The following is a 15486-nucleotide window of genomic DNA, read 5'->3' as shown; positions in this document are numbered from 1 at the left end:
AATCATTTTAAATAATTTTATCATTTTAGAGAGTATTTAATATTTAAGAAGAATTGTTTTAGACAATATTTATTATTTATTCTAAAATTAAAAATGTGTTTAAAAGTTATGAAATATATAATTTAAACTGCTATCCCGTAAATAGTTTTCGTATTCATCCATCAGTACATGGTAAATTCGTAGGTTTTCTTCTAAGTTAGAAAGAAAAGAAGAAATACCATAATTAAACTTCAACGGTCGCTTAATTCAAAACTTTCCAACGGTCACCAAAAGTCAAATTTGAAGACACATTCCCACCATTTTCACTACGGTTAGAAGCACTCTGAAACTTTCTTTTTGCCACGAGCCAGCTCTTCTCTCTCTAGAAATTCCTTCTTGATTGCCAAGACTCCATCTTTCACATGGATCCGATTCAATCGAACGATATTCAGGAATACCCAGAAACCCTAATCTCAGAGCCCAGCGATTCTCTAATGCAAGATGCCAACGGGTCCGTGTTCGATTCGATGGTTTGCGACTCTACCTCAAGGCTCATCGCAACTGGGTTTACCAAAAAAACAGGTTAGAATATCTCAAATTCAGAAGTTGGGTTTTGTGGTTTTCAGGACTGAGACAAGAAATGAAAAAGATATACTAGAAAAGGTTCCGCTTTCTTTATAAGTTGAAATTTAGTGATTCTAACTTTTCCTCTTCCTGATTACGCTCAAGCAACCCTTTCAGCCGCATTTCAAACTCGTTCGGTTAATTTTCTTCAGTTATATAACTGTTTTGATGGCAATTATATTTTGAAGTGTTAATTGAGGCTTAGAATTTTGGATAAGGGTTTGGTGAATTGTAATTGTGATTAGCTCGGAAGTGTAGTTCAAATATGATTGCTCGGGTAATTTTGATAAACCTTTTGAATTTTCTGTGAAGTTTACGAACAATGCAAAGGACTGTGTTTTGAGTATCGAGAGAAGAGTCTTATGTTTTTTTAATTGGGGCTTTAGAATTTTGGATGAGGGTTAGGTGAATTGTAATTGTGGTTTGCTCGGAAGTGTAGTTCTAATATGAATACACGGTTAATTTTGACAAAAACCTTTTGAATTTTCAGTGAAGTTTATGGGAAAATGCAAAGGACTGTGTTTTAAGTATAGAGAGAAGAGTCAAGGTTTATGTTTGTTTGTTTGTTTTTAATTGGGGCTTTAGAATTTTGGATGTGGGTTAGGTGAATTGTAATTGTGGGTAGCTCGGAAGCGTGGTTCTAAATTATTATACGGGTAATTTTGACAAAACTTTTTGAATTTTCTGTGAAGTTTATGGAACAATGCAAAGGACTGTGTTCAGTATCGATAGAAGAGTTAAGGTTTATGCTTTTGTAGATCGAATGTGTAATTTTAATATTATGTCGTTTTGAAGCAGAAGAGGAATGTTTCATGTTTGTAAATGCTGGAGGGGATGCTTTTAGTGAAGCAGCTGGTGGAATAACGTTCCTGGGCGACACCTATTTTGATGGTGGCAACGTTATGCGGACCAACGAGCGAATAGTGGAGGGTGGAGACTACCCATTTATCTATCAATCAGCTCGGTTGGGAAGCTTTTGTTATAGGTTTGAAAATATTCCTCCTGGGGAATATGTTGTTGATCTTCATTTTGTGGAGATCATTAACATAAATGGGCCAAAAGGGATGAGGGTGTTCAATGTATACATCCAAGATGAAAAGGCAAGCTTTTCTGGACAAGCTAGAATGCTTCATTTAGATTTGACAAATCTGTACAAGTAAAGGCTTCAACTTTTTTTTTATCAAATAAAATGGCAGGTTCTGTCTGAATTGGACATCTACGCAATTGTTGGAGCCAATAAGCCTCTACAGTTGGTTGATTCAAGTGTATCTGTTAAGGATGATGGGGTGATTCTAATAAGATTTGAAGGTATATCTGGAAGCCCAGTCGTAAGTGGAATTTGCATTAGGAGAGCAACGAAGGCCTCAGGTACTGTATTTATGTTTAGGGTATTTCTGTTTACTATGTTTGAATGATTAACCGTTGGTGTATATGTTACTCAGCAATTTCTGTCTTTTCTAATTTTTTCAATCAGTTCAACAAGTGACAAGTGATCACATTGAATGTAGCCACTGTGCTGCCCATATTGAAATTCCTTCATCACAGGTTAGAGGTGCAACCTAGTTGATAAAAGTGGCAGTTTGAAGTGCAAAGTATCACTGACTTACAACATATTGCTTTTCCTGCTTTTCATCGGAGTGTTTCAGATGAAACTTATGCAGGCAAAGTCTATCGCAAAGTATGAGAGTAAGATAAAGGAGCTCACAATGCAATGTGATCTTAAGGCAAAAGAATGCTATGAGGCATGGATGTCGTTAACTGTGACAAATGAGCAATTGGAGACAGTCCAGATGGAACTTGACAAAGTGACAATTAAGTCACATACTACTGGTAAGTTTGCAGGGTTTTCCATTCGATGGCACGGAAATTAGAGTCTCAAAAAAATCTTAACTCTAACTCGTTTATGAGATTTTACATGGTCATAGTTTGTAAAAGGTTTCTAATTTTATTGCCAATTTCATCGTCAGATCAAACTGTGGAGAAACAAGCTGAAAGCCTGAGGAATATTTCTAATATGTATGAGCTTGATAAGAAGAAATGGGCAGATGCAATTTGCAGTTTACAAGAAAGGATAAAGGTAAATGATGGAAACTCAGGAAGAATTTATGTTCAAAGTTATTATCAATATTAATTTTGTATGATTCTCATAATTATATGTTACGCTAAATTTTTTTTGCAGTTGATGAAAAGTGATTATTTAAAACTTTCCTTTGAAGCGCATGAATGTGTTGATTCGATTCCTGAATTAAATAAGATGGTTTTTGCAGTTCAGGAATTGGGTATGTTTTAGTTTATATTATGTGGTTTCCATTTTTCTTAAGGGAGAGTTGCACTTTTGAAATAGTATGTATCACTTCTAGGACTAAAATTTTCTTTCTGCAGTCAAACAGTGTGAAGATCTAAAAGTGAAGTACAACGAAGAGATGACAAAGAGAAAGAAACTCTTCAACGAAGTTCAAGAGGCTAAAGGTATGTTCTCATGCCATGTTTGGATTCTGTTCTGATCTAAAGAGAAGTAAGTCAAAGGCTCTAATCCAATTCTGTTATGGTTCATAGGGAACATTCGGGTTTTCTGCCGATGCCGTCCATTGAATAAGGCTGAAATCTCAGCTGGATACAATACGGTTGTGGATTTTGATGCAGCAAAGGATGGATCCCTTGGAATTTTGACAAGTGGCTCCGTCAAAAAATCATTCAGATTTGACAGAGTTTATACACCAAAAGATGATCAAGGTATCCGAAAAGTGTAGTGTAACACAGTTACTGATTTGAATTTCATTGCTCTAAATTCTTATTATCTAACATGATTGGAGTTTTTCTAAACGACAGTGTTTTCTTTGTTTTAACAGTTGATGTTTTTGCTGATGCATCATCAATGGTAATCTCTGTACTAGATGGCTACAATGTTTGCATCTTTGCTTACGGGCAAACCGGAACAGGGAAAACCTTCACCATGGAAGGAACACAGCAGAACAGAGGAGTAAATTACAGGACTCTTGAGCACTTGTTTAAAGTTAGTAAGGAAAGGAGTGAAACTTTTTCATATGACATATCTGTTAGTGTTCTTGAGGTTTACAACGAACAAATCAGAGACTTATTGGCTAGTGGGCAAACATCAAAAAGGTAAATTTGGTAAGCTTGTCATTTGTACCATCTGTGAGGTAGTTTGAATATATGAGTTTTCAAGAAGGCTAAAATATGCAATATCTAGTCTAAGCAGGAAACTGAAGTAGCTAGAATGACTTATCTTGAAATGGTTATCAGATTGGAGATAAAACAAGCTTCTGAAGGATTTCATCATGTTCCTGGTGTAGTAGAAGCCAAAATTGATAGCATAAATGAAGTGTGGAGTGTATTGCAGACCGGAAATAATGCTAGAGCAGTTGGAAGTAACAACGTTAATGAGCATAGCAGTCGATCTCATTGGTACCAAGATCTTGTAGTTCTTTTGTTACGCTATTGGTTTTTTTTTCCCCCTATAACCTCTGCATCAATATGACTTCTTTTTTTGTGTATTCCAGCATGCTATGTATAACAGTAAAGGCTAAAAACTTGTTGAATGGAGACTGTACCAAGAGCAAGCTTTGGCTCGTGGATTTGGCAGGTAGTGAGAGACTTGCAAAGACTGATGCTCAAGGGGAACGACTTAAGGAAGCACAAAATATTAATCGATCTCTTTCTGCTCTTGGAGATGTAATATCTGCTTTGGCAGCTAAAAGTAGTCACATTCCATATAGGTATATTTTCATCCCTTTTCTCCTTTCCCATCTTAATATGTAAATATAAGTTTCGGTGATGCTATTTCCTTCTGGTGGTTTTAGGAACTCTAAACTAACACATTTACTTCAAGACTCACTAGGTACGTCAGTCACTTTAACTTCATATTTCTTGTGAGCGTTTTAAGGGCAAGAAAGATGCTGTTTCTGAGAAATTGGTAGTAACATTCCTTGATTGTTTGTTGTAAAACATTGCAGGAGGTGACTCCAAAACTCTGATGTTTGTACAAATAAGTCCATCAGACCAGGACGTAGGTGAGACCCTGAGCTCGCTTAATTTTGCAACTAGAGTGAGGGGTGTTGAGTTAGGCCCTGTTAAGAGGCAAATTGATACAAGTGAACTTCAAAAGTTGAAAGCAATGGTAGGCTTGCTCATCCTCACTGGAACACACTAAAATTTATTTCTCTTTCACCAAGTTCTATAATTTGTTAATGTTTTACTTTTACACTTTGGCATATTAGCTCGAAAAAGCACGGAGTGATTGCAGAATTAAAGATGATTCTATGCGAAAACTTGAGGAAAATTTGCAAAGCTTGGAGAGTAAGGCCAAAGGCAAGGACCAGATTTACAAAAATTTACAAGAAAAGATTAAAGAACTTGAAGGACAGATTGAGTTGAAGAAAGCCATGCAAAGTGAATCAGAGAAACAAGTCTCTCAATTATCTGACAAATTGAAAGGGAAAGAAGAAACCTGCAGTTCTCTCCAACAAAAGGTTGCTTGATGTTGTTAGACATTGCAATTTGACTTTTTTGTTGCTCATCTACACATTGTTTTAGCAAGGGATCTCCTACTTTCGAATGAAGCTGACACCAACATTCATATCGATGAGCAGTAACTCGGCTTCATAAACATACCACACAAACAGTGTGCTTTGTTCGAATGTGTTATTAAATAAAATTAAATGTTTGGTTTTTCTGTCGCTTCATTTCTAACAAGGCATTTGTCTCTACTGAAGGTGAGAGAGCTAGAGAAAAGGATGAAAGAACAACTGCAGTCAGAGTCAGCAAGTTTTCAACAGAAGGTTCGTCCGTTATTTTTTCTTGGCATTAACATGCGTTATATTGATAAAAAGGTTTTAACATTCTTTTTCGTCTCAATCGCTGAATCGGTTTTATTTGTAAGCGCAGGTTTGGGATCTAGAGAAAAGGCTGAAAGATCAGATGCAAGAGTCTGACTCTGAATCTGCCATTTTGAAAGATAAGGTTGCCAATAACTAGAATTGTTTGTACAATGAGATTTTCTGCGTACTATGATAATGAATATTTCATGAACCCTCCTTTGATGTTGCTTCATTCATATTATTCAGATAAAGGAGCTTGAGAGGAAACTGAAAGAGCAGGAGAAGAGCTCAATGTCCATGCTTCATCAACAGGTACTAATCTCAAAATGCTGTTTAATCAGACTCATTTAAGACAATGTATATACTAATTAATACTTGTTTTACAAATAGCTTTAGAAATGTTCTTTTCATCATTTCTCTCTGTTCATTTTCTTGTTCATTTTCATCATTCCCTTGACCACCGTACCTGACAGATGAAGCAACTAGAGGACAGATACAGAGAGCGAGAGCAACAGTGGCAACAAACACAAAGTTATGTGGATGCAGTAAGGGCCACACCAGATATAGGTAAAAGCTTCATGAATGAAGAATGCTCAAGCGAGATTGAGGCCGGCATTTTAAGGTGTTCAGACTCAGTAAACCGCCAGGCAAGCCAAGGTTCTTCTTTGTTCAAAGGGAGTGATTCTACTAATAATAAGATAAGAAGCAGAACAAGAGAGTTCAGAAGCAATGATGAAAACAACTTTGTCATGTCTTCATTGCACGATAGAAGAGTCATAAGGAAATCTGATCCACCCAAAATAATGAGGAGTGTAAGGCCAACACCAAGACCAGCCACTGCTAATCAAGCTCCAGTTTCTCACAAGAGAACTAGTACAAGCAGAGATCAGGTTCAAGGAATAAGAGAGAGGGAAAGTAAGAAGAAAATTTGGTCAAGATAGTAGATCAGATCAAACTTTCAAAAGGGGCTGCTCGCTCCTGATCATATTGAAATACTGTGTGTATTTTTATTTTTATCATATAGAATTCATATATTTGTGCTGCAAATCCAGTTTTCTGTTTAGGATACAATGTAGGAAATCATTGCTATAATATTTTAACCCAAATGAATTTATTCGTGGAAAGTTACACTCATTCTTTTCTTTAAATTACAATTATTTTTAAGGGTTAATAGACACTTCACTTGTACATTTTCTTTATAACACATATTTCTTCTCTACGTGTGACTAGAATGTTGGAATTCTTTTCCAATTGGTTGTTTCCAATTTTTTAATGAAAATTTTCATTACTCTGAGAGTGACTTGTGGGATATGTGTTTGCTTGATAATAAGATATCAAAATGGATTTAAACTCGTGACATAAGTTTAGTACAATTCAAGTTTGGTAAAGTTTGAAAAAATTTAATTTTATTAAATATAGGTTAAACTGAATCTAATTTAATTAATCTATGGGTTAAACACAAGACAGTGACCACCTCACCACATATAGAATTTAATAATTTAAAAAATAAAAGTTTCATCCATTAGCGAGGGTCTCACTCACCTCTCTCTGAATTTTTTTAAAATTAATTTTCTCTTAAGAAGGGCATAATCCTATCTTTATATATTTTTTAAAATTAGTTTTAGATCTGTGAAGATATAACCCTCTTAATCTATTTTATTTTTAAAATAATTCTCTACTTTAGAAATTAAGATAAACATTAATTTTCTCTTACCGTGGGTTTTGACCCCTTTTATATTATTTTTTGGGTTAGTTTTACCTCTATATATTATTCTTTAAAAATGATATTCTACGTTAGCAATTTTTTTTAGTTTTTTTAAATTAAATACTTTTAAATGGATATTTACTAAATGGATATTTACTATAAGATATAACAATTTAAAAAACAAATCATCCATTACCAAAATATAATCATTTAAGTACATATTTATGTCCTTATTTTAGTTTTAATATTAAATTTTAAATTAAATTTTTGTGTTTAAAAGATTAATTTAAATATAATTTATAATAGAGTTTTGTGAAATAAAAATGTTTTAAAAAATATTTTTAGTTGTATAAATTATTTTTAGATATTTTAGCGTTTGTTTATATAATTGAAATTAAGTTAAAATCGTTTAAGGTTTGAAAATAAATTAATAAAAATTACAAAACACTTTCAGAATAAAGTCGAAATCAATAATTTTTGAAAAAAATTGTCTTACAACCCTTATATTACTTATACACTGACATTTTTCAAATGAATCACATAATCTACACACTTTTATTTTTCTATTTTTGTCCCTTCTTTTCACTCTTAAAATTAGTTTAACCAAATCATGCCATGTGGCAGTCTTCATTTTAAACATCTATTCAACCACATGCATGTGACAACATCCTATCACACAAAAACCAAATCAATTAAATGCTGCCATGTCATTATCTTCAACCTAGCATCTCCTTTCACCATCCAACAGAACCAGTTTCACCTTTAGCAACCTTGCCGGACAGCGATGCAACAAGCCAACCTCCATGCATCAACATCGTCAGCCTCACCAGAACGCAACCCACCACCACAAACCAAATCTACGAGCCTGCAATGAGAAATGAAACGAATGCAAAGCGACCTCCATTCCAACAAAACCCCAAATGGAAGAAGCCATTGCACCACCATAGAAGCGAAGCGACCACCGTTAACCACCACGAGCAGTCCATGTAGCCACGCTGAACACAATGCACAACCACCCAACAATAGAAACCCTATTGTAGGAAGATAAAATTCCACATGGTAACCCCTCATTGGACAATCAAAGAGTCAAACAGTCAACTGAAAATACTGAAAACTAATCAAACAAGAGGGGCTAAAGTATAAATATTGATATTTATTGGATTTTTTTTGTAATTTTAGATCGTGTGAATGCAAGGACTGAATTGGAAATTAGGAAAAATTTAAATGTTGATAATTTATTTGATATTTTATAAAATAATTAATTTAATTATATATGAAATCATCAATAGAATATACTCCCAAATGTTTTTAAAAATTGATTAAATAGGTTAATTATTGAGAAGATATTTACGTTACTACAAGAGATTTCATCAATAGAAAATTTAAAATCTAAGGCTAATCAAATTCTATACAAAAAGACTTATGAAAAGTATAAATAAAGCATTAACAATTCTGATTTTTTTTTTCAATTGTCATCCACCACATCTTTTACCTTCTCTGTAGCTTTCTTATTTTTTCTTTTATTTATTATGCATTTCAACCCTCCATGGAGAACTATAAGCTTTTATGGTAGTTATACTATAATTTCATTATGTATTGTTAGATTATATTAAAATAATGTCTTTGTTTTCTTAGTGTTATTTTGGTTTTCATTTATCTATGCTTTTATCTCTTGAATGATGTAAAAATTGTTACATATAGCGAGGTGTTTTCATTTTATGCATGTTGATCATATGAGTATGTTGATTTTTAATTTTAATTGAAAATATACTTTTGATTAAAGCTAGAAGTTTATATGATTAAACACGTTTTTGGTACCAATTCAGGATGTACTTTGATTAATTATAAAAAGTTTAACAAGAACTAATTAATAATGTATTATAATTAATTAAATTTTTAGTTCTTAAAACAAGCTAAAAGAATAGACATGATTAATTATAATAGAATTTAATTCAAAATGTATTTCGGTTGAATTTATTATATCAGTAATCTAAAAGGTTATTATTTTTTAATTGATAATCTACTTTCACTAATAGTGAAAACTGCAAAGAATTAATTAAAAATTTACTTTGAAATAAAAAACAGTAATCAATTGAACCAATCATATGTTGAATCTATTTTGAAAAAAAAAACCTATTTTACTTAAATTGTTTTAAATTATTTTATTAATTTGTTTGTTGTTATCAAAATCACATTTATATATTTTTCAATCAATCTTAAATATTAATTTTATTAGGTTAAATTTTTACTTTTATCTTTTATTATTTGTTTTTTGTTTTATTAAACTTATAAGATTTTATAAGTTAGAAAATCAATTTTCCGTATTTATTGGGATATGACTTAACTTAATCTTATCTAGTTGTTAACTGACCTGCCAATATTAAAATTACAAATAGTGATATTTTGATAACATCAAGCACTACTTATCACTCTCTAGTTTTTAAAATGGGTTAAATATGTTTTTAGTCCCTAAACTATTGGTCGTTTCTGGTTTTCGTCCCTCTTCCAAAGTAAGGTACAATTTGGTCCTCAATCTTTAAAAAACATTCGTTTTAGTCGAAAAAACGAACGTTTTGAGGACTAAAACGAGGACCAAAAACAAAATTTTGAGGACTAAAACGAATGTTTTTTTAAAGAATGAGGACCAAATTGTACCTTACTTTGGAAGAGGGACGAAAACCAGAAACGACCAATAGTTTAGGGACTAAAAACATATTTAACCCTTTTAAAATTAACTTTAATTTAGCGAGGACCTCTCTTTATATTAACTTTAAAAATTAATTTTAGCTTAACAAGGGTCTAGTCCTCTCTATTTATTATTATTTCTTAAAATGATTTTCTACTTTAGAAATTAATTTTTTCTTAATTAGTGAAGACTTTGAACTCTCTTTATATTATTTTTTAAAATTGGCTTAGCGAGGGCTTAACCCTCTCTAAATATTATTTTTTAAAATGATTTTAACAAACTCTTTTATTGTTTTTAAAAATTTGCTTGTTTTATTAAACCTGTGACTATGCACGGTTAATGTTTGTTTATGTGTTTTCTTTTTTATATATAAATATACATTATATTAAAAGAAACTTAGAGGTGGAGCAAATAAATAATAATATTTTAAAGTTCTTAATTAAATTTTGAATAGAACTAACTTGAATAATTATTTACAAGTTCAGAAAGTAATTAGAAATCATAAAAGATAAAAATGGTATAGAAAAAAAAATTAAAAAAATAAATTGATTATTGAGGGATATGTGATAACAAAATGGGTAAAAGAGTAAATTATCAATATAAAATGACTAAAAAACCAACAATAGAGATATTTGTGAGCAAAGTAAACATGGGTAAGAAGGTAAAATTCCTAATATATTCTTTTATTATATTATAATAGATTTTAAATTTGCATTTACGCAAAAGTTGTGTTTGTTTATGTGTTTTTAAATACTACTAAATATATATTACATTGAAAGTGATTTTGAGGTTCAGAACAAAAATATTAATATTTTTAAGTTTATAATTAAGTTTTCAATAAAATCTAACGCAAATTGATTTAGAAAGTTAATGATAAAGGAATTTATCTTGATATAATAAAAGAAGAGCGTGAGAATGAGTCATTGCAATTCAAATGACTTATGACAAAATGAAGAACAAAAACTTGAAAGAACGAATCTCTTTAAATTTCTTGATGCTCAACGTTTCATATAATATTATTTTAAGAAAAATATTACAATCACGAACTTACCTCGACGAAAATTATACATTAAAAATTAAATTATTTTAATTGTACAATAAGAGTGTGGCAAGAGAACTTGGACTTCAAAACGATCTTACACTATTTTTAATTATAATTTAATTAAAATATAAAATATATGATGGATGTTACAAAATGTTTTTCTCTCATTCTGGTAAGAATATAACCTAATACCTGCCTGTTTTAACGTAGGAATGCAAATTGTACATATAAAGAATTAATTCACTAACTGAAAAATACTTTTTATAGCCTTTACTGAACCGACGAAGAAGCATTCTCACCTTTATATTCCTTAAATGCAAATAGATTATATGAAACAAACGCTTCCTTTGGTTTTCTTATTCTCCCAATTTTGTTCGGAGTAAAGGTACGTTGTTGAAAACTACATAACTTATTAAACCTTACTTAAAGTCTATTGATATTTTGAGAGAGTTAATTTTATGTGATTTGGACTCTGTCTATATGAATTAATAGGTACAATGGATTGATTTTATTTTTAACAAATGAGATAAATTTAAATAATAAATAGGGTTAAGGTTTTGTTATATATATTGGTTTGCCAATTATGATCTGGAAATTATAAAATAAGGTAGATATATGGCAAAACCTTATATTGGAGTTAGATTTTTTTTTTAAATTACATATACAACAGCAATTAAATCAATAATCATAATAAAAAATCATTCAGAAGGAAGGTTCTTCGATCATCATTAAATAAAATTCTTAACTGTATTTAAACGAGTGTCAATAAATTACAAATAATTTTTATTTAGATTTTAAAATAACTATTATCAAAATATAAATAAATGAACATATATCACGCATAATAGTGTTTTTGTTAGATAATAATGAAGAAACTTGATTACTTTTATAATAAATATGTAATAATAAAGATATGCAATATTAATAAGTTATGCAAAACGTATTAATTCGAACAAACAGTACGATTTATTACTAAAATAATTGTACAGAAATCATTGAATTTAGACAACTTGAAATTAACCCTAACCAAAATCCTAACAATTTTTTTATTCTCTAATTTTATTGTGTTTAACATTCCTCTGGTTCCTTTTAATTACTCGCATCCGTATATGTTGTTGTAATTCTAAGAATTATAATATGTACATACAACTAATAATTACTACTTTTGGTCGAAGAGAAAAAAATATTAATAAACTCTTTTAAAGTAGAATCACTTAGTCTACTTGATTGAGTAACCCATTATTAATGTAATTCAAAGTATTTTTTAAACACCAAAAGTTTCAAACAAAAACAAAGAGAAGCTTGAAACTACCTAATTATTGCTATAAACAATTAGGAATAAAGCCTACTATTAGCTAGTTGACATCAACTATTTAACTTGGGTCAGGAAAGACATTCCACAAACTTGTCTATAGTAATTTGGACAAATAATATCTAAGAACAAATAACAGAACAGTTAAAATATTAATAACTGATAAGAAATCTGTAAATAAGTAACATATTGAATTTAAAGGTATAAGTTTGTTTTATTGGACCTGTGATAGTGTTAGATCCATAGAGTAATTTATAAATACAAGGGTGGACCACAAAAGAGGTACGTTTTACAAAATCTTAAATACTCAATTGTAAGAAAAAGCTCACTGAACAACGTCTAACTTGAGCGCCAGAGTGTCTATTGCAAGTACATCTCTCCAGTATGAAATTGAGCGAATAGGTGATCCAAATATCATAAATCAAGAAAGTCACGTAAAAAAAGGTACATCTCTCAATCCTATGTAAATTCATACATAAACAAAAATCATTCAAAATAAAGAAATTGTAGAATGATACTTTTTCTTTTGTCAAACAACAAAGAAAAATAAGGAATGAGATAGTTTATAATTTATTTTTTATTAGACAAACAAATTTTATTTCATATAAGATTAAAGGATATATTCAATCCTTTCATACGAGTAGTCCAATACATCCAGTAGTCATACATGATTTAGTAAGAACTTGAAACATATTTTAAAAACAAAATCGTGACAAGACTTTTACCATCATATAATAACATATATGTGATAATTAACTTTATCTCAACAAAAGTCTTCATAAAAGTGATTATTTCTTTACATAATTCCACATTCCCATTTAAAAATTACCCAATAGTAGTATTCCTTGGGATGTAAATTATTGTAAAAAAACTGTATGAATGTGTTACATAAAAGTCATTTAAGTTAAGGATCGATATGCAAATGAGAATACCTAGTTGCAAACTTTTTGCTCTTTTGTAAATATGGAATCTCTATGTTTGTGGTCTTGCATATAATAGCATGATGAGTTGGTTTTAAAGGACGAATGATGGTGTGTGGGGTCAAACGTTTCGATGTAGATAAGGAAGAGAATGATGAGAAACATATAATAGTTATTTTTTGTTTACAATATTAATAATTTTTTTTAACAATAGATTATATGTCGTTATTTTATTAACATGTATATTTCAAATCAACCAATCACAAAAACCACCACATAGATATAGTTGTAAAAAAATTATCAAAAAAATTGTTAAAAAAAATATTTTTTATTCTTTTATATATATATATATATATATATATATATATTTGTCATGAGCTTCTTGCACTTGTAAGTTTGTAAAATGACAGTTTGCCTCACACATCCAAAAAAAAAGTGTCTTCAACTTTATCACGTTAATCACGCACCTTCGTGTTGTTCATTTTCGAAGTCATCACTATTCTCTATACTTCTCTTGCCGTGACTCATCAGTTATACTATTTGCAAAAATGACACATACTTCCCTGATTCATGCACGTAATGGATTCATTTGAAATTAAGGAGAATGTATCTAATGTGAAATTCGTTTGTACAAAAGTCACCCTAATCCAAATTTTCAAATGAAAAAGAATGTTCGTTGAAAATCATCAATAAAGTTAATATTTGCGTAGAAATCAGTCTAAAAATTAATGAGTTGAAGTGGAGTTTTCTAATTTTACTAAAAGCAAAAGGAATGTTGCAATTAGCTTAGAAGAATTGAAGGACACAATTATTTGTTGCAGTTTGCAGATTTCACTGAGTTTATGATATATAATGAGCAGGGAAGATAGTGCAGTTTGCATGCACAAGTATTTGATATATTTGTTTAGTTCCGATGAGTGGGATAAAGGTGGGGAATAGCATATAATGGTAATCTTTTCTGCAATTGTGGGGTCTGAGATTTTTCGCGCAAACAGTGAAAGTGAGGAATAAAGATGAGAAAGAAGCAAGAAAAGCAATGCTCATGACACTTCTCTCTCTCTTACTCTCTGTACATGATACAGTATTACAATGAGAGTTGATGCTCAGTGGCAAATAGCACGGATGAAAGGGCTCACTCTCCAACACGCTAAAAAGCTAAACAACATAACTTTTATATTTTTATCCTTTGCTCCAAAAAAATATCGAACCTAAGCTTTAGATACCATATTTTTATGTCTCTTATTATTCAAACGTTGACAGTGTTTCATTCAATTCACTTTCAAATCACCACTTTTTCAGACACCACCAAATCACACCACACTGCCACAATAATTACGAATAGTCTTAGCAGCAGCAGCAGCATGTATGATATTTTGGAAGAGAGAGAGAGAAGAGAAGAAGGGTAGAAGGGCTGATAGTACAGTGCAGGCTAAGATGAGGCCAAGCAGCGAAAGCTACGGCCAGCCACTGCGTGTTTTGTGTAGCGTTGATCAGTGGCTCAAGAGCCTGAGACTCAATTCTCTGATACACACAGAGAGGGACACGCTGATGCTGTATAAGTTTTGTTTTGGATATCAACCACTGAACATAAAACAAATCAAAGATATCACATTCAATTCTACCCCATTTTTAAACCGTAACAGGCCAAAATAATTCCATCACAGATCCCAATGACGTCTTCATGGAAACGGTAACATTAACAAGCTTTTCCATCCTGCATATGCTTCATTTAGAACGCCATATTTATGGACCAAAAACAAAACTAAATACAATTCAACTTACTTTAACTCAATTATTCAAATGCATTTCATATAATTAAACATGGTTGGAGAGATTCTCCCATTTAGAATAAAATAAACAAAATTTTTTTATCTATAGATTTAAATTGGTTTACGAAAAAGCTAACATATTTAAATATCTTCTTTTCATTTTTTATAATTTTTAAACAAACTACTTTAATTAATTTGTGACAGGTCAATTTTTTTCTTCATAATTTCTATTCTACAAATTTTTAAGGAAAAAGTTGTCCATATAAATGTTTTGTTTCGATAATTTATTCCATAGATGCTCATGAAAAGGAAAGAAAATAAAATGAGTTAGACTTATTTCACAATACTTTTGTGAAATTAATTTTTGAAAAATAAAAATTAAAGGTAGAACATTTTAACTGATTAGAGCAACTCATTCTCTAATATCTATTAAAAGTTTGAATCCAAACGGAATCAAAGTTCAACATGGGAAACATCAACCAATGTCTCGTTTCGTGTTCTTTAACTGCGTAATTACATGTTTCATTTCTTGTGCTTCCATTAGAAATTAACACATCACAAAAATATCTAATAACTAAATGAGAATTGATTTTGAATTAAAAAAAAAAGGA

At 30.8% G+C, this 15486-nt stretch overlaps 1 protein-coding gene across 1 annotated transcript; it reads left to right on the top strand.

The window, feature by feature from the left end:
• The first annotated feature begins 298 nt into the window (after positions 1-298).
• LOC148196118 (kinesin-like protein KIN-14R) lies at positions 299-6575 on the top strand. The gene is made up of 19 exons (XM_088095439.1): positions 299-561; positions 1402-1703; positions 1800-1971; positions 2078-2148; positions 2250-2433; positions 2571-2680; positions 2783-2882; positions 2986-3072; positions 3160-3336; positions 3453-3726; positions 3868-4029; positions 4125-4340; positions 4425-4462; positions 4578-4741; positions 4842-5093; positions 5337-5402; positions 5509-5583; positions 5688-5753; positions 5915-6575. Exons 1-19 carry the CDS (start codon positions 402-404, stop codon positions 6380-6382), a joined length of 3144 nt encoding a protein of 1047 aa, XP_087951565.1. The 5' UTR covers positions 299-401; the 3' UTR covers positions 6383-6575.
• Positions 6576-15486: the final 8911 nt, after the last annotated feature.

The sequence above is a fragment of the Vigna umbellata genome, chromosome 7 (genome assembly GCF_029865625.1).
Source record: "Vigna umbellata cultivar VRB3 chromosome 7, Vumbellata_1.0, whole genome shotgun sequence".
Taxonomy (NCBI): domain Eukaryota; kingdom Viridiplantae; phylum Streptophyta; class Magnoliopsida; order Fabales; family Fabaceae; genus Vigna; species Vigna umbellata.
The sequence above is the reverse complement of the archived record's forward strand: the minus strand, read 5'-3'. Positions and strand labels throughout refer to the sequence as shown.

What these genes read in the sequence shown, in the direction of transcription:
- LOC148196118 (XM_088095439.1), top strand. Translation starts at nt 402, where the DNA reads ATGGATCCGATTCAATCGAACGATATTCAGGAATACCCAGAAACCCTA. An exon ending in GCAGTTCTCTCCAACAAAAG is followed by an intron (nt 5,094 to 5,336) that starts GTTGCTTGATGT and finishes TCTCTACTGAAG; the next exon opens with GTGAGAGAGCTAGAGAAAAG. An exon ending in CAGCAAGTTTTCAACAGAAG is followed by an intron (nt 5,403 to 5,508) that starts GTTCGTCCGTTA and finishes TTGTAAGCGCAG; the next exon opens with GTTTGGGATCTAGAGAAAAG.